General features: G+C 43.5%; 2 protein-coding genes across 10 annotated transcripts; both read right to left on the reverse strand.

The window, feature by feature from the left end:
- Positions 1-2,214: 2,214 nt before the first annotated feature.
- LOC116849756 (transcription initiation factor TFIID subunit 3-like) lies at positions 2,215-19,021 on the reverse strand. Of its 9 annotated transcripts, XM_032827225.1 has the most exons (7): positions 18,825-19,021; positions 17,821-17,950; positions 13,466-13,716; positions 12,223-12,574; positions 7,685-7,828; positions 6,727-7,334; positions 2,215-5,523 (listed from the first exon to the last, which is right to left on the reverse strand). In XM_032827225.1, exons 5-7 carry the CDS (start codon positions 7,800-7,802, stop codon positions 3,058-3,060), a joined length of 3,192 nt encoding a protein of 1,063 aa, XP_032683116.1. In that variant the 5' UTR covers positions 7,803-7,828; positions 12,223-12,574; positions 13,466-13,716; positions 17,821-17,950; positions 18,825-19,021; the 3' UTR covers positions 2,215-3,057. The 9 variants fall into 9 exon arrangements, with proteins under 9 accessions (XP_032683116.1, XP_032683113.1, XP_032683115.1 ...); XM_032827222.1 differs by lacking the exon at positions 12,223-12,574; XM_032827224.1 differs by lacking the exons at positions 12,223-12,574; positions 18,825-19,021 and adding an exon at positions 18,774-18,789.
- A 1,727-nt stretch (positions 19,022-20,748) lies between these two features.
- LOC116849839 (116 kDa U5 small nuclear ribonucleoprotein component) lies at positions 20,749-25,885 on the reverse strand. The gene is made up of 8 exons (XM_032827413.1): positions 25,733-25,885; positions 25,189-25,495; positions 24,797-25,068; positions 24,022-24,710; positions 23,706-23,935; positions 22,296-23,014; positions 21,933-22,213; positions 20,749-21,348 (listed from the first exon to the last, which is right to left on the reverse strand). Exons 2-8 carry the CDS (start codon positions 25,432-25,434, stop codon positions 20,843-20,845), a joined length of 2,943 nt encoding a protein of 980 aa, XP_032683304.1. The 5' UTR covers positions 25,435-25,495; positions 25,733-25,885; the 3' UTR covers positions 20,749-20,842.
- Between the last annotated feature and the right edge of the window lie 1,915 nt (positions 25,886-27,800).

Consider the following 27,800-nt stretch of genomic DNA (forward strand, 5'->3'; position numbering starts at 1 on the left):
TATATATATATATATATATATATATATATATATAAACAATAAAATAGAAACTGCAAATTTCGCTTCTATATTAAACGTATAAAAATTGTGCGAATTTTCGGAAGAGTCAAATGAGATTCGCAGAAAAGAGAAGGTTATCACATTATGTGACTCTTAGAGCCGGTTTTTCAATGATAGTTTAAACTTAGATTTCAACTTAAACTCTGTTTAAACAAAACAAACGCATTGTTAGAATCCACTTGAATCCAAGTTTAAACTGTTATTGAAAAACCAGCCTTTATTCTTCCGGACGACGCGAGATTTCAAATTCTTTCGCAATAGGCAATCGGTCAATTTAAATATTAAGCGTCAGCAGTTGTCAGTCAAAAGATTCAGCCCTTTCCAGATATCAGAAGAATATTTCCCTTTTGATCGTCGTCGCATATCAAAGCGCGCAATTTCGTAATTTCAGCACGTTTGTGTCGCGCGCGATCGGCTCGATCGATCGCGCGTCCCCTTTGTAAATTTCGTAAAAGAGAAAAATACGCGCTGCGTATTGAAAAAACATCCGTAACTCATCATCCATACGTTTTGCATGCTGCAAAGGGAATTCTGGCGTAAAGGGGATCTCGATACACGCACACACGCAATACCCGTACGCTCTGCTCTACCTAACCTAACCTAACCACCTACCTTTTACCATGAAATTCGTGGCTCAGCGTTGGCGCCGAGCGACAGATCGATTATTACATGTTACATTAAATGACAACTAAATTGCACTAATACATTGCACACATTCTCCGCTGTTCTTTGGCATCTCTACGGGTTATGTGTATACTTCGTTAGTCGTAAGGAGGATGACGAGGAAGAAAAAAAGAGAGGAGGGAAAAGTCGGCCTGATGCGGATTTGTGTGAACATCGCGCAAAACGCTTTCTCGTCTCGCTCGTCTAGAGTTCGAGTTCGACTTCGAGTTTCAAGCTGATTTTTTCAAAGTAGCTTCACACAAATGGCGCGCGATAGACAGAAACGTCTCTCCGCTCGCTCGCTCGTTCTCTCTCTCTTTCTCTCTCTCTCTCTCTCTCTCTCTCTCTCTCTCTCTGTAATACGACTGATGGGATCATATTACTCACATCTTTGGAATAATTAATATAAAGTTCATATTAAGTTGTTACTTGAAACTTGTTTCAAGTGAGATTTTCAGACGTGAAATTAGAAATGTGAGCCTGAAATTAGAAATGTGAGCTTTCCAGTGGGATAGTGATTGCAAGTATAATATTGTCATACGATTTACCTGACACAAATTTAGATCTAACTCTGAAATAAAATCTGAATATCTCACGCGAGACAAATTTCAATGACTATTAACCTTTAGGCTGCCGGCATTTTTTCATTACAAAAGTGTTTTTTTTTTCTCAAAAATTTTTCTATGTAAGTAACATACATATGGCGTAGAATTTTGAGATTTGTGCAGAGCCACAAAAGTGGCTTTCCTGGTTTCTAAAGGTTAATACATGCCTTAGAGTCATTATGAAACGGAGAAAGGAAGAGAAAGAAAAAAAAAAAGAGAATGCGAGGGAGAAACTAGTTGTATTTTGCAATTGCTAATGCTGTCAACTTCGACTACTCGGATACTCCGGGTCTTTCGAGTTTTACACAGATACCCGTATACCCAGGTAGTTGAAATTGACAGTACCAGAGTAATTGCTTCCATGCACTTGGAACGTTTTCGTCAAATGCGAACGCTTCGAAAACGTCCCACGAATAAGACAACTTGTCATAAAAAATAATAATCAACAACTGCGAGAATGCACATGATAATCGCGACAAGTTCCTTCAATAAACTAAGTTCTGACGAAAAACAACAACGACAAGAGTTACATATATAGAGAAAACAATGTGATATATATATAATTAAATAAAATATATACAAATATATATATGCATAACAAACGTTCTCGCATAGCAAATTCAACTCGTTGTCGTTCCATAAATACCTCAATCCTCCGATTTGCTATTGTAAATATCAACGGTAAAGTTATCGTCGTACCGAATCTTCAGCTACTCGAGAATCGGACTCGAACCCCTTGCTCGCGTGTCTTCCCGTCAATTGTGGGCATTCACACGGTCCTAACGCGGCAACAACGGCAGCCGACGACTGTCATCTGTGCCACTCCATTATCATATAGCCGTCCATTCGTCCCGACTATTAACTCTCTCCTCTCTCTGTCTGTCTGTCTGTTTCTCGACATATATATAATTAATCCATCTCCTTTGAATACTGAATACGTGGCGGATTCTTCGCGGAGGCCCGTCTTATCAGATCGATCCGCCGTAATAGTAACTATATAGACCACCACGACAAAGGTCAGGCATATACACATTACAGACATATGCAGTTTTGATGTACCTAGGTAACAATAATCCGACGGATTATTCCGACGGTAATATCGGCTTCTCTATGCTGTCGCAAAGGGCAAGACACACGTGGAACGACGCGCTGTGACGTAATCAGGTCGAAAGTGACATGACGGCAACGGTGATGACGAGACTGCGCACGTCATCGTCACCAGCTGTTACAAATGTGCGGACACGATTGTTTAAAAGTCGCTCTCTCTGCTCGGCATTTCGTTTATCTTGTTTCCTGTCAAAATCACGGGTCGATATCCGTGATTGATATGCGCGAGGAAAATTTGGAAACTGATATTTATATCTAGATTTAACAAAAGAGACATCAGGAAATGATACTCACGGGGCTCGTAGGTCAGGGCAGCCTTCGTGTTTCTAAATAAGATCGAGAAAGAAGTCGCGAATGAGCCACCCGTTCCATGATCATCCTGACTCTTTCGACTGATCTAATTACGTCATCGCGTGCGCGTTCGACGTCGTTGCAGAAACTAGAAGATAACATATGATGCGCGATAATCTACAGCCTTTGGATTAGTGGTATAGGAATCCCCGTCTCTCGTGACGCTTCGTCGGGACGCGATGAAAATAAAACAGCGACCGGGTGGAGATTGCAATGGGCAAAAAAAAAGAAGGAGAAAGAGAGAGAGAGAAAAAATAAATGGAAATAATATTTACGGTGGCTGTTGGGAGACGGTGTTGACGTAATTGGGCCTTTGATTACGGTACTGAGAGGCCACCACGGCCTGGGGATTCGGGATTTGTCGGATACTGAGATTTGGTTTGATGACCTTCACCCGAAAGCCGGAGATGCGTTGATGCGGCTGAGGTATGCGCAGAGCGACCTTGTTGGCAGCGGCGGTGTTCATGGAGGCCAACGCGAGCGGCTCCACCTGACCCTTATCCGTCGAACAGTTGCCTAAGACGGACGTGGCAGCTTCCGAAAGGACTTCCTTCAAGCTCGCCTCCTTGCGATGATCCAGGTGCGTGGGACCTCGAATTATGGTTTCAGAGATTATGACGGGGTATGCCTTAGTGGTTGGTAACGATGAAGAGGATTTAGTCGAGAAGGAGGACGTGGATGATGAAGAAGAAGATGAAGTAGGCGGACTGCTGCTAGTAGTCAATGTGGCGGACAGATCAAGAACTTTGTTGTTGACGGTGCCGGCGCTGCTGAGGTCCAACGGCGTTTCGTACTTGGGAGTATTGGACATCAGCAGGCCGCTACTCGTCGCGAAGCCGGAGGGTTTCGCGACGCGCAACGGCGCCAACGGTGGTGGACCCTTTTTCTTTGGTGCAGTTGCGGGTAGAAGTGAGGGTATGGGATTGGCGGCACTTGCAGGGGTGTTTGCAGAAGTACCCATAGCAGTTGTGTTTGTCGCCGCAGGGAGTGGTGTGGAAATGGTTACGGAAGTGGTCGCAGGAGTAATTATAGTCGTGGGAGTGGTAAAAACAGGCAAAAGAGCGGGCGTAGGAGCGGTCGAACGAGCGGTCGTAGAAACGGCCGAAAGAACAGCCGCAAGACTGCTCACAGGAACAGTCGTAGAAGTAGTCGTAGGAATAGTCACGGAAGCGGTCGCAGAAACAGTCGCAGGGACGGATGACGATGTGCTGCCAACGCACGAACGTTCCTCGTTTGTCTTGGACATGATGCTCTTGAGGGCGTCGCGCATCTGTTTCTCCGCGAGCAGGCTCCGGACACGGTTGGCTTTGCTCTCGCGCAACTGCCTCTCCAGCTTCTCGCGATCCAGACTGTTCGTCTTGTCAGTGCTATATTGCGAGCGTTGCTTCGCCTTGTCGCGTAGCTCGGCGATAGCCTCGTTGACCGCGACCAGGCCCAACCTCCGTAAGATTTCCTGGTCTTTCTTCGGTTCCGATTCCGTTATTCTCTTCGTTCGATCCGACGATGCACTTTCATTTCTTGGTTCCTTTGTTTCTTTCACTTCTTTCGTTTCTTTTACTGCCTTCGCTTCTTTTACTTCTTTCGCTTCTTTTATCTTCTTTGTTTCTTTGACTTCTTTTATTTCTTTCACTTCTTCAACTATCTTCAGTATCTCAATTTCTAAAATTTCCTTCACCTTTGTCAGTTCTTTAACTTCCTTAACATCTTGGGTTCTTTTCATTTCTTTAGTTTCCTTATTTATCATTTGTTTAATTTCCTTCTCTTCTTTTACCTCCTTCGTCTCTTTCACCTCTGGTTTTATCTGATCTTTAGCTATGTCTTTGATTACGATTCGCTCGACGACAGTGTTTTCCTCGCTCTGTGCGATGCGCACGACTTCGTCGGGGATGCTATCGATGATTTCCTCGATCGTCTCCTCCATCTCTATCGTCTCCTCCTTGGTACTTGCTTCTTCACCGGCCTCCGAAGAATGGACTGGAGAATGGACTGGAGAATGGACTGGAGAATGTACTGGAGAATCAACTGGAGAATGGACTGGAGAATCGACTGGAGAATGGTCGGAGGGAGGAGAAATCGCCCGAGGAGAACGAACCGCCGTTGAGTGTTGCTGACTGAGAGCCTTAAGTTTCTCGCGCCTCACCGCTCGTAAGTGCGATAACCTATCCTTCGAACGTCCGCTCTCACCGCTACTATTGCCACCCCCACTGGAAGTGATCCTCGGGGGACGCGGCGTCAGTCTGACCTTCAGCTTCAGCAGATCTTCGCGCGGCGTCGTGGTGATCTCGGCGATTACCCGCTTGTTTCGTCGCTTGCGTCGCTTTCGATGCTCCACTCTACCCATGTGTTTGCTCCTCGTGCTTTCCTTCGAATGATGATGATGGTGGTGATGATGGTGATTTCTCGTTGAAATATTGGCGGGTGGTGGATCGGGAGTTCGCAAGACCGGCGTAACCTCGCAGCGCGGCTTCTTCGTCTTCGTCTCCTTGTCGCGATCTACGCTTGTCTCCAGATTGCGAGATAGATTTGTGTCGTTCTCCAGAGTCTGTCGAACTTCCACCTCCACTACTTCTGCTTCTGGCTCACGATTAGGCTTTGGACTAGGTGGCGGAGTCGGCGGTCTTTGTATGTTCTCGATAACCGGCTGGCTATCTTCTGCTACGTAGTTTGAAGCAACTTCCGATATCGAGAGCATTTCGTCCTTTCGCAACACCCGGTAGACCAGCTTCATCGGTTCTCTCTGTAACAAATGGGGCGTCGCGCTGCCTTTGATAACGTGCGCGAATCTGCGAGCTGTGAGAATACAACGCGTAACTCGATCTTAGCAAATACAAAGCGTAATTGGAGTTGTTCACTTATATTTCAGTAAGAAGCAGCACCTGAGACAAACGCGTATCAAATTGAACGACGAGTTTGCTTCTACGTTCGGTGTACACGGTTAACACAAATTTTTATACACGGTAAAGATACAATTCTTTACTACTAAATTAATTCCCCTTCTTATTAGAAATCGTTATTTTTATAATTTGACATTTTGCGGGAACACACGATTAAATGATACGATTAAATGATTTTCGGTTTTGACTTTCGCAGCCAATCTTTTATTGTATTAAAAACGAAAAAAGAACCTGTCCTTAAGGCGATACTAAAGAGAAGCGACGGATTATTTTTTGAAATTACATGCGATTTCGCCCATCCTTTTGTACCTTAACAATAAGCTGTAGACAACACGGTAAATTATATGACGAGGGATAAAGAACGGACATCCTATATGTGTTATATCATTACGTTCGATAATCGTATTTTACCAAACGGAAGCTAAGCCAAAGCATCGTCGCAAAGAAGAACATCAGTTGCCAGAGTCTCAAAATAGACATTTCTCTCTATAGAGACTCCTAATGTAGACCGCCCGCAGAGCGTGGGGTCCAATTGGTTCCAAGTCAATCCTATGATCGTAGACCAGTGCCGACGGACTTTCAACCGTACCTTCTATTCTTCCCCCGCCCATTTACACTCAAAGCATGCCTGGTCGCAAATGTCGACCAAAAGGTCCACACAATTTTACAATATTTTCCCGTTTTATGCTCGATTCAGGCTCGAGCAAGCAAAATCGTTATTCAATCCTCTATTACAATATTCAACGTTATTCAACGCTCTATTACATATTCCAAAATATACGCCAGCGGACATAATTATTCCGGCTCACTAAATTCACCAAATGTGTCCGATACGCATTAATGCAAAGGGTATAATAATGCAATAATTAAAGTCAAATAATAAAAAATAATAAAAAAAAAGATTAAAAAATATGGACTGAAACGTCAAAATATACTAAAAACATGTAAATGTATTCTTATCGTTAATGTAGACCTCTGTAACTGATACGCTGCCGGGGCGATCGATCGTGACGTACATACACGTTAAACCGAACGATTAAACTCACCCTCTTCCAGTGGAATATATATGCGAGGTCCAGGAGCGTCCAATAGGGACTGAGAAGATGTATCTCCTCCTCACGGCGACGTGATCCGAGACGACGGTACATGATTTCTATTCTGCTGACGCCGTTGACAGTTAACGAGTTAGTCTCTTCCCACCCTCTCTTCAGTATCAGCAGTCGCACCAAATGACGCACCGTGACGGCTGCTGGACACTTGAGGAATCGTGTTTTGCCGCCGCTTTGCGACGTCTCGTCGTTGACGCTGTTGTCATTCTTTGGGAGGCCCTCCGACAAGACGTTGCTGCGTTTCTTCACCACTCTATTCTGGCCCACTTCCCACTTGGTCTCGTCTAGCTCTTCCAGACTCAGACTGACAAAGTCGTCCAAAGTAAGATTGATGCCGCCGAGAGGAGGTGGCAACGGCGGGCATAGCGGATTCATCACCAGAAAATGACGTCGTCGTTGAAGCTCCGAGCGGAAGAGTCCAGGTACCACGAGGTATACCAGCCGTTGGAGACGCGTGTCCGGCAGGAGCGGCGGTGTGGTCTTCACGCCGCAAATCGGACACGCGCGGGCGCCGCTGTACAGTCGAACGATGCAGCCTCTGCAAACTGATGAACGACGACGATGCCGAGATGTGAGAGAAGAGCCACGACCGAGACACGAAGCGTATCGCTTATGTATTTATTGTAACAGAAACAACGGAGAAAGAACCGCGAAATGTTCCTTCTAGAACAATAGGAGAAGACCTGTGTTCGAAAAGACTGTTATTCTGAACATAGATTAAACATAAACTCGTGTTCTGCAAGGAACATTTTGCGATTCCTCTCTCAATATCTGCAATAAGCACATAAATTATTCCGACTTTTCACTCTTACAATAAATACACATACGACACGTAACCAACTCGACACGGTCTCGTCTACGACAATCGTGCTGAGCAACGGAGAGTTATACTAACAGGAGTGCAGACATTCCACGAGGGTTGTGGCGTCTATGAGATATCCACGGCACAACTGGCACATGATATGTTCGTTCAAGTCTTTGAGCAGCGGCTTCTCTCTCTCCGCGACTTCCATGCTACTAGCGGTGGTCTCTGAAACAGCTGTGCGAATAACTGGTCGTTAATCTGTCACCGACGAAACCACCGATCGGAGTACAAGACCGATATTAACAGGTGCTCGACGTTCTTTTAAGCTTCAACATCGTCCTGTCGTGGCGACCGACCGGTCTTCCTTTCTCGACGGTGCGCGCCGGTGCACTATCTATTCCGCGCCAGAGTTACGCGTGGACAATCGCGTTTCAGTGTTCGCGAAGCTCTCCGCGGACGAGCCTGACAATTCCGGGCTGCGCTGGCCTGGCGGGCGCGCAACGGCGCAGGCTCACGATGCGTTGCATCCTCGCTACTATCGCAGCGCCGAGGACCAGACGCCCGTTCGCGACATGACGACGGTACGCACATCTTTTACGCGTGCATCGCTGCACAATGTCGACGTGCGTACACGCGGCCAGCGTGGAGGAGTGTCCCGCGAGATCTGAGGGGAAACGCGGTAGCATGCCGGCGCTTTAAGGTCTATCTCTTAAAGGGGATGATTTCTCTACTCTCCCTCTCTACTCATCGATGCAAGAGAGCCGGCGAGATACTGTCGGATCGCCGGAAAGCACGCGCTCGTATGCGCAGGTGTGTATGTAGTAAAGTGGAGTAAAGTTATACCCTGCACTGAGAAAAGTTTTGGTGTCATTTTTGGTAAATAAGTAAATTTGTATAAAATTCTCAGTAAATTTTGATATAATTACAAAAATAAATAATTACCATAAATTATGATTAAGGAAACAATTTTTATTAAATTTTTTATTAAATTCTATTATAATGTTAGTGATAATAATCTTATATACAAATTACTGCTACCATTTTCGCGTTAGAACTACCAAAAAATATGGTTGGGAGTAAATATAATTATAATTTTAGTTAGATCAACCATTTTTTTCTCTCAGTGTGGGTTTAAAAACCTCTTAGAACCTACAGTAATAAAATGATCTATATGCGAAAGCAATAGAACAAAGTAGCCATACTTTAAACATGTATACATGTATTTGATACTGTAGACTATTTCAATTTGATAAATTAACAAATATGTGTGTGTGTGTATATATATATATCGTTCATGTCTCTCCTCTTTCTGTTTGGGAACAGCATCGGCCACGTTTTCTCGCACAACGACAACAGTATCGCGGGTGCTGGTAAAGCTGTCGCGGCCGGAGGAAAGAAAAAGCGGCAGCTCGCTCGAAAAATAACAGAACCTGTTCCGTCGAAAACCGCGTTCGGGACCGTGCGCTGCGCTGCAACGAGTTAATCAGCTGATCTTAGCGTGGAAAGTCGATAGACAGTCTCGTACGACTAACGTGAAGCAATTCGATGTCGAGAATAAAAATCGAATATCATGAAAATATTTGTCAAAGTAACAATTGAGCGGTCGCTGCTGACAGCTCTCGTATGAAACGCGATCAAGAGATACAATCACATTCTCGCAGAGAGGAAAGGCTGTATTGCTCGAAAAAAAATCAAAGGATCTCACGGCTATATTGTATTTTAGCTTTGCCACCGAACAAAACTAAAACCAAGTGATGGTGATTGAACTCCAAAGCGCTGGTGTGCCGCGAAAGTTCGCGGAGCGAATCGGTTTTGAACCGGGCTGGGGCGTTCCCGCTGGAACGGCAAAGTTCTCGATGGAACTGCAAACAGTCAACGTGCCATCCACTCGGTTGTGATGGCGCGGGGAGCGCGCGCGAGGGGGTTAATGAACCTTCGAAAACGAAAGTCGACCACCACCTGTGTCTGCGGTATGGCATGGAGCGGCGCGACGTATACGAATCCATGCGAAAGCGATTCCGGTCTGTGAATGATCCGCCAAGGCCGGCCGCGTGAGACCCGAAGAAGAGGGAGAGAGGGAGAGAGCAAGCACCTCTGCCTTGCCCCTCTACTCCCTCGCTCGCCGGAGAGAAGGAGAAGAAGAGAGATAGACAGATAGAGAGAGGAGAAGACACGGCCGCCAAGAGCAGAAAACGTTCGTCGCATGCCGTGACTCGTCGGAAATCGAGTCACGTGTCATCGCTCGCGCCGGATAAACAAACTGTCCGTGAGCTCGCGAGGTTAAACGGATTCGGATCGATTCCGACTTCTGTTCGCTCCTGTCTATCGCGAAAGGTCGAAGAAGACTACTCGCTCGTGAGAGAGTGACTCACATCGTGCTGGAACGCGCGTCTATTTTTCGACCGGCATAACGAGATCGGCATCCTCGACTTCCAGTATTGATCCATGTGTGAATATCGATCGGTAAATCGCACTCACGTTTGAATTATTCTTCGCGCGAAATCTCTAGCATGGTTTAACACTTTGTACTCGTGCACCTTCTCTCAGTCGTCGGGGCTAAAAGAAGATTAATTGTTTTCACTCGTAGAATATCGTATAACTGGAGGATGTATGTAGAGAAAATTGTAATGCGATCTTAAGACTCGAAAGAGTTCCCACTCTTCTTTTATATTCTGCACAAAAACAGATGAAAAAATTGATCACGAATCGGCTGATGTTGATCACACTGGCTATTGTTTGAAATTGTTAAAAGTGCTGAGAATTAGCACTTGTAATAACTGATACTTGCGGAGCATTCTTCTCTAACATTTTGCAATTTGTTACATGGAATATTTCTATTTTATATATTCGGTGTATTATTGGAAAAAGAAATTCTTAAATACGCTTGCACGCGAAAATTCGACGAGGCGTACGAGTTAAAATCTAAATAGCGAATATATCTCGCGTTACGATGTGTGACATTAGGAAAACATGTCAGAAAAGGAGTAGTATCGCGCGCCTTCCGTTAGAATACCCACTACGCGAGTCTAATGATCATCTTTATCTTTTTTACGTAGAAATATTTTCTGCGTTTGATATTATCACGGTTATAAATGGACGGTGTACCGAGCTTATCTGAAAGCGTCCATTTTTACGAGGAAGTTGCGAATCTGGTTGCGAGCAAGGTCACGTCGGCAACGGGCGTTTTAGAATTGAGAATAAAATTCCAAAACCCGGTGTCGATATGCATTCTATGTTTTTCCCTCCCAGAATAGTCTAACGTTTAAAATTCTTTATCGACGACGTTACTGTTACTATTGTCTGCTTGTTACGCGAAAATAGGAGCGGTTTGTATAAAAACACAAATCGATACCTCGCAATGGGATGCAAAATGAAACGGAAAGTTTGTAAGGGACTCGTCCGAGCACAAACTTTCAATTATGCAAAGCCACGAATATTTAGCCATGACTGTGTAGTGTTCTCGTATTCGTATGTAGCAATCGATGAGATGCTAATAACTTAACGTTAGAATAAAAATAAAACAAAGCCTTGAGTTACACACACATTATCACAAATATTGAAAATATAGTAATATAATTTCTGTTTCAATATAAAAAAGTGTGAGAGAGAGAGAGAAAGAGAGAGAGAGAGAGAGAGAGAGAGAGAGAACGCGCACAGAGTATATAATGTGAAACTCGTCTACACGATGCCTTGAAAATTTAGCTTATCATTTCCTTAATTAAGCGCGAATGCCGACTGAAACAATAAGCATATCTACTACTCCAAGGTCCGTACTAACAATTGTTACTTGAAACTTCTCTCAAGTGAGATGAAAGTTCTTTCAGTTGTGTCGTGATTCAACAGTCAACATATAATGTCAAAATTTGGACCTAATTCCGAATAAAAATCTGAGTATCTCACATGAGACAAGCCTCAAGTAACGACTGTTAATACGGACCTTAGTAATAGAGAAAGAATAAAGCGAGTGAGAGAAAGAGAGAGAAAAGGAAAGAGAGCGATCCACCTGTAGTGATTTTTATTCTCACGTGCATCGCGTAAGATCGAAGCAGTTTGTTTACGTTCCCGTGAGCCAGCGGTTGCGCTGTACCTTCGCCTCAATACGCATTTCGATCGGTTGCAACGGGATGTACCATCTCTACATATATCAGCCGCGCTTCACGTTCCATCGTTGCAACCCGACATTCGTAAATTATCACTCGCGATTACCACACGTCAGGCGTATCGCACCACGCACACATACGTACACTCTCTCCTCGTGCTCTCTTTCTCATGCTGCTTCCTTATCCCGAAATGTACAGGTCCGATTGATTGCGAGGTAGCCGATAACTCGTGCTTACATTCGAGGCGGCGTTCGCGGCGTCTTATCACCCGGAAAGATCCAGAAGTGATGGCCGAGGTTCGAGGTCGAGTGGCCTCTCAGGTGGGGGACCGTGCCTTTTATTTGACCGGGACATCACGGGCCTCCCTACTACCGTTACACAGCAGCGCGTAAAAGCACCACCGACACGACCGCGTATCATACATCGTACCACTGCGCGTCGCGTACCACTCCGATTCGCTCTCGCACGTACACGTATACACCGGCCGCTCTGTAGAGTGCAATATGCAAGCCAGCGACAGTAGCTTACCGGCGCAGTTAAGCTGAGAGGATGATAGTCGTCGTCGTCGTCGTCGTCGTCGTCGTCGTCGTCGTCGTCACCGTCGCCGTCGTCGTCGTTCCCGGCGGTGGAACGTAGCGGCGGACGTGGCAACGACGGTGCGACGGCGGCGGTGGCAGCGGCGGTGGCGGTGGAGGCGGCGGCGGTGGCAGCGGTGGCGGTGGCCGCGACCGCGGCCGCGAGGAGGTGGCAACGCCGCTCTGTCTGTCGGCGTGCGACGGCGCCCCGGCCCCGAGGCGTCCGATAGCGCTCGCTCGTAGTCGTCGCACTCGGCGTCGCTCTCCCGCTCGTCGTCGCGCACGACCTCGCGCTGAGTCCTCGTCTGGATAGATAGGCGCGCGGTGATAACCACGTAGCATCACGTCCCCGTGGCCGTCATGGCCAATGCGACGCAACACACACCGTACGTACGCACAAGCGTGCGTACGGCATGCGTGCGTGTGTACGTATGTTGCGACGCGCACTAGTAGTAGTAGTAATAGTAGTGTATAGAGTAGTCGTCTTCAAGTCGACTTGGACAACGCGCGCACGCGGTTTCTCGTCCTGCTTGGATCTATCGCCGCGTCGTGACCGCGTCGAGTCACGTTTTCCTCCTCGTCGTCGTTTCGCTTGCCCTTCGTCCTCTAGTCGACGTCGTCTGTCGATCGACCGACGGACCCGTACCGAGGGACGCACGAGAGCGAGAGAGAGCGAGAGAGAAAGCGGGAGAGAGAGAGAGCGAGAGAGAAAGAGAGCGCGCACTATACCGCGCTCGCGCACTCTCCACGATTCCCCTCTCGAGTTTCCACCCCGCCTGCTCTCCCTTCCTTATTATTATCGCGACTTTCGCGCGAGACCGTCGCGCCGCGATGTAACGTTACCGCGCTCCGACGACCGAGTCGTAGGAGCGCGAAGCAACGCGGCAGCAGGTTGATGATGAATACCGGGAGAGCGAAGGGGCAGCGGGGAGAGGGCGAGGCGACGACGGTGGCGGCGGTGGCGATAGCCAAGCGGTGATGATAGTCGCCGTGGTGTTTCGATACCGCGCGATTATGGGAACGACGACGACGACGATGTCGACGGCGACGCCGGAAACGCAAAGTTGCCTCGTATCGACCCCGCCTAAACCCCGCCTCGCTGTCACGGAATCGCACGAGCGACGCCGAGCGTCGACGGGCGTCGGCGAACGCTTCGTGTTCCTTTCGACGATTCTGTATCGCCGTCTCGCTCGTACCTAGTTTGCGCATCTTCGTCACTCCGCTTGTCTCTCTTTCTCTCTGTCTGTCTGTTCCCCGTCCCCGGCGGGAGCTCGCCGTTCCGTGTCTATATTGCTGTCCTACGCACCGATCGTGCGTTATGTTTTCCGTATCCTGTCGATTATTCGGGAAATTCACTCCGAAGAGGAGATGGCCCTGTTTGTCGTCGTTTTAGGTCACAACGCATCCGCCCACGATCTCCAGTCGCACAAGAACACTCCCGGTGCACCTGCGGGATCGATAGATTGTAAGATTGGCGAAAATACCGATGTAACGAGAGACAACGTCAGGTAGTCGCGAGTATCAGCAACGTTCTACGGGAGCCATTATGCTCCCGCGAGAATCTACCACCCGTATTTTATACAATTCGATTAACGACAACGCGTTGTTTCATAAGTGCGTTATTCGAGTCAGGGTTTGAAACTTGTAAATCATAACACACAATTATTATTGTTAAATATTAAATGCTTAATCTACAATGTGCTCTCTGCTTCCTGTTTCTTGTCCTCTATCTTTTTCTGGCTTAAGGCTTGAACTTTGAGTCAAAAAGAGATAAAGAAACAGGAAGCAAAGAACACATTGTATATCAAGCTCAAAAGATGTCACAGTGACATCTTATTAATACCTGTTTGACCCTTCACATAAAGAGGTCTTCATAGCTGTTTCTTTGATATTTCCATACATAGATATCGTCAATTATATACTGAATTCAAAAGCAGAGTTTCCATGCAGAAGTGACCTCGATTATGCGTGTAACACCAGGACTGTATAATTCCCGTTTTAAGAAATCACATTCTACACGGAAGAAGTCGTAAGATTTGAAATCGTTTTAGAACGCGCGCTCTGGCTAGAAACAATTCAATGATCGATATGACGCTAATGGGCATCGAGAAAGCGACCAGAGAATTGCAAAGGACCCGATGCTCTTAACCTTTAGGCTGCCGGCATTTTTTCATTAAAAAAGTGGTTTCTTTTTCTAAAAAATTTTTCTATATAAGTGACATACACATGGCACAAAATTTTTAGATTTGTGCAAAGTCACAAAAGTGGCTTTCCCGGCAGTCTAAAAGTTAAAAAGCTTCGGAAACGACTCGCTTCGAAGAAGATTGATGGAAATAAGCGTCAAACCTTTCACAATTGCCACACAATTGATGCATTATTTCTTTAAATTTACATATCGCCAATACCGCTCACCAATAATTGATTCATCGCGACGTACTGAGGAAATCTTATTAGCAGTGACGTGTTGTCGTCGACGACGATGTTATTAATAAAACATCGTTACGCGATAATATCGATCAGTGTGGAATGCGCGCTTCGTTTACAGACGACTTCATCTCCTTCTTCTCCGAGTACGCGCTAATGTACGTTAACGCGAGTGAAGACTCGTAGATCTTCACCGGCTCAATGAAAACGTGAAACTGCTTCACGACGATTCGGATAGTCGTCGAATCATCACATCTACGCGGCAAACAGATTCAATCGTCTCTTGCAACGTTATATTATAACGTCTAAGCTGAAAACGGACAGTAAGCGCGTCATTCAATTGTTATCTCAGCTTGACGAAAGTTAGAGGTAAAAATCCGTATTGTTCAAAGCACAAGAAATGCCGATAGAAAAAAAAGATTTCTCTACTACAAACAATTATAGTTTGTTGAAAATGTAACTAAAAATTTGTTGCTGCAACCGAATCATTTGCTATATCGACTCATAGCTAGATATACTTCTATTGACAGCTGCACGTTTGCACACAGAAAATACTGCATTCAAGTAAATGTTGCTTGTTTCAAGAATTTTACATATTGCAAATTTATTGCAAGTTTACCATATAAGCATAGAATATATTTCAAAATCCAACATTCTATATTCTAGCAAGTTTCAACCAGGAATATTAGATTAAAACAAAAAATCGGCCTACTCATTATACAGAGACGAACCAACTTTTTCTTCGATGAAATTTCACGATATTTTTGTAAAGAGAATGAATTCCTTTTCTTTTGAGCATATGATAATAAATTTTTTTTAAATTCCTGGTGAATATTATTATATTAAATAGTATTATTATTATATGAGAAAAGTATTATTATTATATAAGATTGTATTATCAAGAAAAAATATACTGTGTTAAATATAATCGCTATTTAAAAGAAGGAAAGCAGAATAATATTTTTTTTTGCGTGTAAGGAAATTTCATATGTTACAACGAGATTTAATCACTAACATACACAGATTTTTCTGCCGCAGTTTTTTTTACGATACGAACGATGCGGATCACGGTGATACGAGACGAGTGTAACAACGCGGCGCATTGGGGCGACGTACGATAATTAACAGAAACTCGGTCGCGTTGCGTGCAAACCAATGTAGGGCGAATGTCCGCAGCCGGTTATTATTCAAAGCGCCGATATAGAGCCGCGTTCTCGCGGCGTATCCATCGCGTTATTTCGCAGCGTTTGTTCCTCACCGCGAATGAATTTTTCAAACTGATGTTTGCCGAATCGCGTCGTCGACTGCGACTCAGCGGAACGATGTCGTTTAAATGATTATCACGTAATTAGGACTTCCGATATTTATTGACAGTATTGGCAGAGCTGCGAATGTCGTTCCGATATATGCAAAAATAAACTTCCAAAACTTTCATGTTTGACATCATAGATTTTGTTATCATTTTGTTATATTCGTGCTTTCGTTGCTGCGGCTCGAGTCGTTTCCGAAGCTTTTTAAAAGCTTCATCATCGGGCCCTTTGCAATTCTCTGGGCTGAGACGTTCGCAATAGAAAAAATGGCAACACCTATGGAAGAGTTGTGTCTTTAAACACAAAAGATAATAGAATATAAAATAAGTACTCGACTCTACGATAATAGAATATAAAATAAGTACTCGACCCTCGAACGCGTGCAATATTAGCGATTAATTGTAGCTTTCTCCATATTCTACTATCTCTATAATAAATTATAAATATCTAAAATTCAATAAAAATTTGATTATGTACGATGCTTTATGATATTGCCAGTTGCTGTAATACTCACAGCCTCGTTCCGTTTTCTCTGTTCATAATAGATCGACAATATATTTGCGAAAACGGAACACTTGTGTTAGCATACTGCGATGACATGACGCTTGCGATACAGCCATGAATATTGAAACACAACCTAGGTTCATTAAAAGAATTCGTTTGTGCCTTGCTTGCTCACTATCGCTTCATGTTCGTACAATGAAACGATATTGATTGTTGCTCTCGAAATGAAATTTCACTCGGAAAGTAGAGTGATAGCAGAGTCGCACAAATTCGAGTTCTTTTCACGCCTATAGAATGAATTCTCCACTCTAAATCATCGAGTGAACAGTTTATTTCAAAATTGAAAAATGCATCTGACGTTATCTCGCGATCTCTCTGAAGTCGATTAAAACACTCGCTTATACGGAAGTAGAAGATCCACTCACATCTTGGTGAAACATTCACCTCTTGCGGTTTCGAATAACAGTATCTTTGCTCAAGGCGATAGTGAAAATACTGCCACTAGTTTTGAGTGAGATTTCATTCCAGGAAATTTAGAGAGCACCCATACATAAAGTTAATCCAAACATAAAGCTGGCTGTGCCAAACAGATTCAACTGATCAGAGGCGTTTTCTCGTTTCGTGACTACGATACCGTTTAGTTGATTGGTCCACTTAATACTCGCAACGCCTCAAGCAACAGAGATAGAATGACACTCGCGGCGTTGCGAGCGTTAAGTGGACCAAACTAACCAACCAAACGCTACCGTGGTCACGAAACGAAAAAACGCCTATTTTTTTCAGATGCATTGCTGAACTGGTGCAATAAGTGAGACAAATATATTTCTTTTCATTCTAACTTATTGCATCAGTTTAGCAGTGCAGCTAAAAAGAACAAACCAAATATTGAATTTTCCTGATACAACTAGACGCGTAAGCTAGTATTTTCCGTGAAATTATGAAGTAGCACATGCAATTATAGCGGCAAATGCGATTCTCCCTGCGATTATAGCTTCCGGATAAGCGGCAGCTATCTCGCTGATGTCATCGTCAACTATTTCTCGGGATGTTTTATCACGGAATAAAATAATAACAAAAGATTACCACAGAAATGCTGCAGCGAGTTACATCAGGTTAGGCGGGAGTTAGGCTTAGAGGTTAGGGCGCAGCGAGCGACGCCATTTGGGCTGCGTTTGCCACGACTATTGCCTATTCTTAACACAGAAACTAATAGAATTTTTTAAGTGCGAACAATACGATGTAGCAAACAATATCGGTATGTCTTTCAATTGTCGTGTCATTGGAATTGAGTAGATGTGAGTAGACGGACTTACCAACCAACAGCTCCAGTATCTTCATGCAACCGTATAGGTTAGGTCGATCCGAAGATACTATATACGGAGGAATGATTTCATCAGTCGCATCGAGCGATTCATCAAGATGGCCGCTGCTTCTTTCTTGTAACTGAAACATCGAGATCCCGCGGATAAATACTCCTCGAAGGAGGGGAGTCGATGAACATAGATTTTCTTGGCAGACTCGCTTTCTCTGAGATAATCGTGGTGATGCTAAGAATACCGTATCTATGTTGACAAACAAGGAAGATCCTTCGGATAATGTTCACATAATGTTCACATAATGTTCACATAATGTTCGTCCGAAGCCAATAAGTCGGTATGTTTGAGATAAGGAATATGTTCAAAATATGCTCGTACGCTCCGGTTTTCGTCCGTGTACTACCCTTATAGAAATATCATACTAAGAATCATTGACAATTACTTATTATCCAGTATTTTTAATACTGAAAATAAGTAATTATCAATGATTCTTAGTATGATATTTCTATAAGGGTATCGTATGTCGCTAATGAAAAATAACAAAGATGAGAAACAGCGTATTCCACAAGATTGCCTCGTTGTTAAACTCCGTAAACAACCAAAGATCAAAAACTATTCACATGAACGATAAACACCTATTCGCGAATCGCTTAGGCAAGTCATACATGAAAATTACAAATCGCAGTTAAAGTAATGCAACAATTTCGTTCGCGTCTTGACGAAATGCAGTACGCTCTTCGATCCTCTTATCTGGATTGTGTTCTAAAACTACTCGACGGGTAGAGTAGCATTTAATTGACCAATCAGAAAAAAGAGAACTGAGATTTTCTTATCATGATTTGTTAATTGAATATTACTCTACCCATCGAGTAGGATTTTGGAACGTAATCCTGCGGTATACCGCATTAAGGAATTACATCATGGCTATCTTCAATTGTTCGATCACGCACCTGTTTTCGCGTCCTTTTTACCAGCTAATTGCGTATCGCGTATTTATATACCTTGAGCGAGAAGTAACGAGAAGCCAGGTCGCCACAGAGGAAGCCGGGACGAATCGTGAATGCAGAAGCAAACGAGAAGTGCTTCCGATATTCCTGCAGCACAGCGCACGGATGAAAAAGAGGAGGGCGAGAGAACGCGGAGGAGGAAGGGGAACCTGCAAAAGAGAAAGAGATAGAGGGCGAGCGTAGACATTGATCGATCGGCAACCTTGCCGCCGCCGCCACTGCCGTCGCGATAGCGTCGGCTCTGGATGCCGTGATCGGAACGGAGCGGCGCGCGCGCGCGCGCCACCTCGACCGGGCGTGCACGATTCTGTCCTATGAAAGCGCGTCAAGGCACGGCCTGCCCGTTAAAATGGCGCCGAGACCCGACCAGTGGCTCTGCCCATCACCGACGCGCAACTGCGACTCCGCCTGCTGTGTGCGCGCGCAAAGACGCGGCTGCGCGCCGTACAAGCTCTACGCTCTCGTTGGATATATCTCGCCGTTGAAGGAAGTCATCGATCACGTTCCTTCTTTCCGTCACTTCCTGACGACTGCTACAGCGACAGAAAGTTCGCGACACTTTTATTTCGATCAATTTCAGAACGCATCCGGCATCCAATAGCGAAATGTTATCTGGAAATTACTAAAAAGCAAGGGCTCCTATTGGACACGGGATGCGTTGCGAAACTTATCGAGAATAAAGAATGCACTGCTGAATCGATATCGAACGGGTCATGCAATCGAGATTACCGTCGCCCTATGGCTACGTATCGGGAAAGTGGTTTCGCTTACATCCGACCAATGAGAACAAAGCCTCGCTCGCGGAATCCCGACGCAGGACATGATGCCGTCGGAACGAAGTCCGATATTTTCCTTGGAATCATTGTGATGTCATATTTCGCCGAGAAATTCGCCGACTCGACGGTTTACGGCGCTGCATATGGCCGCTATCTCGATTCACGCGAACGCGGTCTCTTTGTCTCCCTCTGATCTTTACCGTGGCTTACGTAATTGGTGGATTTGTCGGCCGGATTAAATCCGGTTTGGGAGATAGAGAGAAGGGGCGAAAGAGGCATAAAAATGAGAAGGGGTCGAGGGGAAGAATGCGTGGAATTAGAGGGGAAGATCCCTTCTGGTTTAGTAGGCTGGATTTAGTAGGCTGTGAACAATGAGAAACAGAGGGGAGCCGACTATAGGGAGAGACTAATAGCAATAATACTAATAATAACCATAGCAATAATAAAAATAAATACTTTGAACTTCTGATTCTGAGAAGCGTATTTGAGCGAAAAGAGCGAATAAAGTAACCGTTTTAGTAATAATAATGCACATGCATTATTGTATACATATAATGATTTTATAATACAAAAATAAGTAATGTTCCTAATTATACACTCTCTCGGGTAACAAACATATTAATAAATAGTTTTCATTAGAGTAATAAATTAAACGTTGTATGTTTGTCAATATATTTAAATATAGATCGATATTTAAATAAATTCGAAAAATTTACTAAGAGTACTCTTAGTTTCATGAATTATCAATTTCATATTAATTCAATTAAATTTACAAAATTGTTAAACTATATAGAATATTTTTATATTTTGTTAGTAAATATAAAAATTGTACGTTACAATTAATATATATATATCATGTCAAAATAAATATCGATTTCTAAGAACAAATCTCTAGTTTAAATCTTTTGTGGAATTTTCTACTCTAAAAATACTCTCAGATTTTATATTCTTCGAGACATTCTCAAATTATGCGATTGCGATTGTGCGACGTTAAAATGATTTTTTCATATGCGTTACGATAACCCGTTGATATGAGGAAGTACGAAATTAACGTTTTGGAATTATACGGGACGCGCGGCTTTTTTGGTATCAAAAGATTTAATGCTTAATTATATATCTTACACTGAGATTTGCTATACAAATATTTTTATGTAAAATTTATTTACCAATTATTAACTTAAAATTGATAATACTAATTACTACAACTTATTTATACAAACTCTAGATTAATTTAAATTAGAGAGGATAATTCAATAGCACATCCTGTCTCGCCAATTCCAGCAACATAGGATCGTCGAAGAACTTGTTGATGGAGACGTCCTCGGACAGACCTTTGCGCCTTCGCGTCTTCAACATGAACTCTCTAGCCAGATGAGTAGCTGGCTGAGGTTCTAGCGGTCTGATAGTGATGCTCTTGTCCAGAGGATCACCGGGTACGATCTGCCAATGATGAAATACGGACAGACAAAACGCTTGTCCCTGAGTATGCGTTCGTAGATCCGTCTCAAAACCGAAACTATCGATCGCTGGTATAAATGCCTTGATAGTGTATAAAGGACTGCCCGGTACCGGTGCATCTTGTGTGACGTGACCACGACGTTTTGCCAGGACCGTATAAACAGCAGATACGCAGTCTGCTGGCGCTTGCACCTCAACGAATAGATAGGGCTCCATTAGACGTGGGGTAGCCATCAGGAACGCCGAGTAAGCTACCCGTCGGGCAGTGGGAATGATCTGACCGCCTGAGAACGAGATCAAGAATATGCGCGCGTTGAATAGAAGCGTATTAAATATTTGTGCCGCCAAAATATATTGTTATATATAATATTATAATATTATATTATATATATTTTATATTATATATGCAGGATATTCGACGCAAAGTGCCTCGTGTCTATATATAGATTACATCATTGAATATAATATTTCTCTATTACTTCGCAAACAATCATATAAAGTTTTAAGTTATTAGTTTTAAGTTATTGAAGAAAATTGGCAAATAATTATTTGCGATATGTCAGATGAGTTATGATAACGAAGCCTACAATCGTGTGTTTGTAGATTAGATCAAACTGAATAAAAATATTCTGTGTGTATGTGTGTGTACCATTTTATAAATAACCACGTAGATATTTTGGAGTTATTAATTAAAGAAAATTGGCGAATGATCGCGCGCGATAATGCACCAATGTTCTTTAGTTAATAACTTACTTTGATGCTTTCATCAAATTCTTTTTCCAAATTCAGCATATGTACTTTATATTAACGATATTATTTATATTATTTATATTCTTCGTTATTACGATACCAGTAATGAAGTAATTACCTCCACGATGTAACGGTTCCTGTGCGATGACTGCGTCAAGGATTTTGAATTTCACATTCCGGATGGGTTCCTCGCACAACGGTCCCTCTCGCGTTCCCCACTGGAAACCTTGGATGATAGCGTCACGTGCACTGTTCAACAATGTCTTGTCCACCTCGGAAGGCAGAGTGTCGTCTACTAAAATATTAGGTCCTGTGGAATCTGGGCCGAAGGCCCATATGCTACGAGCTGCTAATAAATCCCAGTCGTATTTCGTTTGGAAAAACTCTCCGAGCCTCTTTCTGAAAGAAGTCAAGTCGTTTATGTAATGCTGGTCGAGATCATCGCATGTATCGGGATCGTAATAACGACTAGATCACTTACTTGTTCCACGTGATACGGACGTGTTCGGCTTCTATATCCTCCGCGAGTCCTCTCTCCAAAGGCTCCGCTATCATCGTCAGCTTGTTCCGTTTATTCGGCGTCTCAGCGAAGCACTTGAGCGAGCTAGTTTCCACCACGGTCTCCGCGAACGCGACCACCGGGTCGGCCACCTTGATGTCAATCTCTGAGTACATGCGACGGAGATCGTGCATCGCGCAATCCAGATAGAGTTCGCCCGTTCCCAGCACAACGTGCTCGCCGCTTTCTTCTACGCGCGTCCCCAACAGGGGGTAGCTCTTATTTACTTTCCTCAGTCCGTCCAACATTTTTGGCAACTCAGACGGATTAACTGGCTCGACGGCGATCTTAATGACACTCTGCGTGTTGAATTTGAGCGGTCGGAAAATGTGCAAATCCTCAGAATTGTCGAGGTCCGTGATGGTGCTGGTCTTCACGATAGGTCTGTCGATACCTTCAATCAGCACCCAATTACCCGCGGGCACTCGACTGAGCTCGATCGAGTAACGCGCCTCGCTGATCCACAACCTGCCCACGGTGAGGACCCGCGAGTCCTCTTCGTCTGTGCGCGAATACGCTTCTCCCAGCACACGGACTCGTTGTCCCGCTTCCAGCGTGCCAGACATCACTCTGCCGAGCACAACGAATAGTGTGCAATCCTCGGTAGGGTACATCTTTGTACTGTGTATCATTAATCTTCCCTGAAAAATTATGTTATCTTTAACTACGTCTGTGAAATTTATTTTATTATACACAAAGAAAAATATCATTCTACTATTAAGAAAGACGATTATTTTGTTTACTTTCCTTTTTTAAATAATGATTCTTTAAGTACAAATTTAAATCTTTAACAAAGAACATTTTCTTGATAATATAATCTTAGAATATATTCATCATTAATTTTAGAAAAGTTTATTATTATGTACTCAAGAAAGAAAACTATGTAGTAAGCAAACTGAGTTTTTTATTTTAATTTAATATTCTTGATTGAAATATTGAACTTGATAGAATTCAGGATATATTTTGAATGAATATGATATTTATGATAAAAATTTATGATAGATATGTGGATACATAAACTTACTATGTAAAATACAAGAAACAAGCAACATTTACCAGAATAAAGTATCTATTTTTCTGTACATCTGACGACTGTCTTTACTGACTACTACGACGATTTTCTGTACTTCTGTACGACTGACGATCAGCAAGACTATATTATTTAAATAAATTGATCCATATTCTGAACTCTTTTTATCGCTAAAGATATATCTAAAAAAGGCTTATAAACTTTCTGACTGGCTATAAGCCACTTTTAGAGTCGCTTTTAATGACAAAAGAGAATTCAGAATATGGAGAATTCAGAATGGCATCTCAAGTAAAGGTACTCACATCTGGGTCGCAATTAACCATGTCCTGCGCGAGTGGCGAGTCTATGGAACCGGTATAGACGTGCTGCACTTTAGTGGGTGCGTGCGCTTGAGGACTAGGTACGTGAGTGACGCACATGTCGACTAGTCCGCACATATCTCCCAAGAATCGCGTACAAACGAGTCTCAGCAGCGGCCGTATGTTCATTTTCATCTCCTCGGATGTCAATCGTATGCCCAGCTCGTCCAGAACTGTAAAAAAACAGAAATGTCTCTTGCGACGACTGCAAGTAGTGGCAAATGAGAAAAAGATAAGTAAAGAAAAGAAAGGAATTTACCATCGGGTAATGTCGTGTCTACGTCGCCGACGACTTGCGCGAATATCTTGTACAGAGGCTCTAAGATAAACTCGATGAAGCTTCGCTGTGCCGTGTTATGCGGCGGTTTTTTGGTGAACTTGCGCGTTTTGGGATTGAAGTAGATATCGCCCCAGAGTCGTTTAGCGAACTCGTTGGCGTTGAGTCCAAAATGGTTCCTGGCGTAGAGGGCGGCAAACGATTTCAAGGTAAAACACACGTTGTACTCCGAGCTAGCAAAGCACACGTTACCTACGGCCGGCGACACAAAAGTGGGATTATCGTTGTCGGAGTACAACGCTATCAAACCATTGATCTCCTCGATGATATGCCGCAGTTTATAATAGGCGTCCAACGGCGGTAGCTTCAGCTCCAGCACAAGACGGTCTATTTTGTTGATGCAGACCGTCAGGGCGAGTCTCTCTTGAAGTGCGTGCTTCAGCAGGCGTTCGGTGTTGAGCATCACACCCTCCGCTGCGTCGACGATCAGTATCGCGCCGTCCGATAACCGGATTGCCGCCGTCGCCTCGTCGGAGAAATTCACATGACCCGGCGTGTCGAATATGTTCAAGAGATACGACTTGGATTTCACGTCTTGCAGCAAGAGCGTGACGGGAGTAGCTTTCGTGGAGACACCTCTTTGTTGCTCCGTAAATAAGGTATCAGTATACCTGATGAATAAATACAGATCAATACATGCACCATTGTGATTCATTTGATAAATATAAGTTATATTGTTACATGTTTCTGTCAATACCTTAGTGGCTTCTCATCGGTTACATTGTGTAAGTAAGGATGTGTTTGTCGCACCAAACAATCAACCAAAGTGGTCTTGCCATGATGAAGGTGTCCCAATAGCACTACATTTCTAATTAAATGCGGTGCATCCATCATATCTGCTAAGAATTCAATGCTATATGTTGTTTCTGGGAGTTGTTGTTGTTTGATTTGAAACTTCGGTTTCCTGGTAGGGGCTATCAGTGGTTTATCCAATGGCTGGGCATCCTCTTCTTGCACAAGCGTCTCTACCTGAAAGTATTCATTTAAAATCATATGATTGTTGTGAATAACAAAATTGCTTTTACAAGTAAAGACTTTGTACAGATTTCATATTCTAAAAAATGAAAAAAGAAGAGAAATAATTATTACCTCAGGTCCATACACTTCCAATGCACTGGGATAATATCGTTTATCTTCATGCAATACAACTGCCATAGAAGAACCTTGTTCTGTGTTCTCTCGAGACTCATCTTTGTCTTCTTCCATATCTTCATCTGACCGTTCTCTGTCCTCAGTATCATCGCCAACATTGCCGTATTCATTTTCGTCCTCGCTCTCTGACGCCAAATCAGGACCAATATAATTTCCAAATTCATCATATAGATCAGCATCCATTGTAAAATATTTGTAGAACTTTAGTTTCTAAAGTTTATTCTAAGAATAGTGCTTCCTGCAACTTTATTAAATGTTTTTTATATTATTATTTTGTTGTTTCAATTTTTACGCTCATTGAAAATGAATAAACAATTTTTATCTCATGCATTTTTATACGTACGAGATGTTATAAATATAACCTTAAAATCTTATTTCACAAATAATAATCTTGTATATCTGATATAAAAATAATCTGCTTTCTGATAAAAAAATATATAATAAAAAATAAAGTAAAATAAATAATATAACTAACACTTACTTATTAACAATTAACACGTTCCGGTTTTTATATTACCGGTAAGTCGTATTGTCGAAATAGAGCTATATCTAAAGCCCGTATCAGACTACCGACTGCACAGGCCGACCCGACTGCCGACTCTCAATGGACTAATCACAGTGATGGATTCTGCACACAGGACGCGGTAATGCTTGCCGCGCGGCGAAAGTTCGTGCGACAGCCAATCAATATGCTGCTTTTTGTAATAACCTTCTAGCTCTTACGGAAAAACAACATATTGATTGGCTGTCGCGCGGACTTCCGCCGCGCGGCAAGCATTACCGCGTCCTGTGTGCAGGAGCTATGAAGCGCCGAGTCAGCGCCTCACTGTGATTAGTCCATTGGTCCAGTCGGCAGTCGTAGTCGGCAGTCGGGTGCAGTCGGTAGTCTGATACGGGCTTAAGGCTGCGTTCCTTTTGAGCGCTCACGCGCTTTAAGCGCTTATAATTGCGTGTTCGGGTGTATATCAGTTGGACACGGGACAATTGGACACAGTTCAATCACAAGTCGCTGTTTCAAGGGACCCTACAAATGTCTCTAATCACACGGTGCTGTGATTGGCTGTGTTCAAATGCACCGTGTCCAAGTGCACCGCTCCCAGCGTGTTCGGGTGTATATCAGTTGGACACGGGGCAATTGGACACAGTCCAATCACAAGTCGCTGTTCCAAGGGACCCTACAAATGTCTCTAATCATACGGTGTTGTGATTGGCTGTGTCCAAATGCACCGTGTCCAAGTGCACCCGCGTGTTCGACTGGCCCTGGGTTAATTGCTCCGAGAGCGATTAATGACGTCATAAATCTTTACTAGCCAATCATAAAGCTTATAAGTACTTGTTTGACCAATAAACGTAAAGGCCAAATCACACTAGCGATTGGCGATTGACTATTGACAATTAAAGATTAGATTTTAACGAATCAACAAGCTTCATCTTTGGCTTGCTTTGTTTCAATTGGTCAAGTTCCAATCTTCAATTATCAATCATCTATCGTCAATCGTTAGTGTGATTTGGCCTTAAAGGTCAAATTTTTTCTGAATTGCTGATAACTGTCTCGAAATTTAACTGACAGTTTAGTATGCAATCAAAAGCGTTTTTTTGATTCGTGACCACGGTAGTGTTTGGTTGGTTAGTTTGGTCCACTTAACGTTTGCAACAACGCGAGCGTCATTGGGTGCGTTCAGAAGACACAACTGTTGAGTAATTAGTCAACTTGCACAATAGTTGAGTAATTAGTCAACGTAATTGGTTTAAAGTTAGGGATCTAACAGCAAGGACCAATAATCACTGACCGCTCACTGATCAGCTATGTTTTCTGAACGCAGCCATTCTATCTTTGTTGCTAGAGGCGTTGAGAGCCTTAAGTGGGCCAACTAACCAACCAAACGCTACCGTGATCACAAAACAAAAAAACACCTCAAATTAATCTTGCGTTTCAGTAACAACTCACTATTACTATGCATGTTACTACGCATATGCTCAACGCTTGACGCTCGACGCTCCTATGTAAAAGCACCTTTATGGAGGATTCACACCGCGTCCAATGTCCGACGTACGACTCCGATATCAAATAAGAGAACAGTTTTCCAATGGAGAATTGAATTTTCTATTAGAAAGCTGTTCTCCCACTGGATATCGGAAGTCGTACATCGGATATTGGACGCGGTGTGAATTCTGCATTATGAACCGTGCTAGGGACAAGTTCTAGGTACTTTCTATCCGCAGATACCCTATGCTGTGTTCGAAAACACACACTAGGGCTCGATTCTCTAACTAGTTGCGTATACGTAAGTTTTATTGCGCAGATTTAATCATACCATAAAATAGCTGCGCAGTAAAACTTACGTATACGCAACTAGTTAGAGAATCGAGCCCCTGGGTGCTTTCCAATTGCAATATCCCTAGACACTTTCGTGCACACGGCGACACAAGTTGCATTCCAATTGTCGTAATCGTTGACACAACACTACAATCCGTATTTAGCTCGAGGGCTACTAGTCGGCTGTATAAATTAATGTTTTTTATTGACAATTAAAGTTAATAAGCGTAGC

The sequence above is a fragment of the Odontomachus brunneus genome, unplaced genomic scaffold (genome assembly GCF_010583005.1).
Source record: "Odontomachus brunneus isolate Ranch 3 - 2012 unplaced genomic scaffold, Obru_v1 Obru_scaffold_126, whole genome shotgun sequence".
Lineage (NCBI taxonomy): Eukaryota > Metazoa > Arthropoda > Insecta > Hymenoptera > Formicidae > Odontomachus > Odontomachus brunneus.

What these genes read in the sequence shown, in the direction of transcription:
- LOC116849756 (XM_032827220.1), bottom strand. Translation starts at nt 7,929, where the DNA reads ATGTTGAAGCTTAAAAGAACGTCGAGCACCT. An exon ending in TAAAAGAACGTCGAGCACCT is followed by an intron (nt 7,829 to 7,898) that starts GTTAATATCGGT and finishes TTATTCGCACAG; the next exon opens with CTGTTTCAGAGACCACCGCT. An exon ending in ATATATTCCACTGGAAGAGG is followed by an intron (nt 5,524 to 6,726) that starts GTGAGTTTAATC and finishes CATTTGTTACAG; the next exon opens with AGAGAACCGATGAAGCTGGT.
- LOC116849839 (XM_032827413.1), bottom strand. Translation starts at nt 25,434, where the DNA reads ATGGATGCTGATCTATATGATGAATTTGGAAATTATATTGGTCCTGAT. An exon ending in AGACACGACATTACCCGATG is followed by an intron (nt 23,936 to 24,021) that starts GTAAATTCCTTT and finishes GTTTTTTTACAG; the next exon opens with TTCTGGACGAGCTGGGCATA. An exon ending in GGAACCGTTACATCGTGGAG is followed by an intron (nt 21,349 to 21,932) that starts GTAATTACTTCA and finishes TCTCGTTCTCAG; the next exon opens with GCGGTCAGATCATTCCCACT.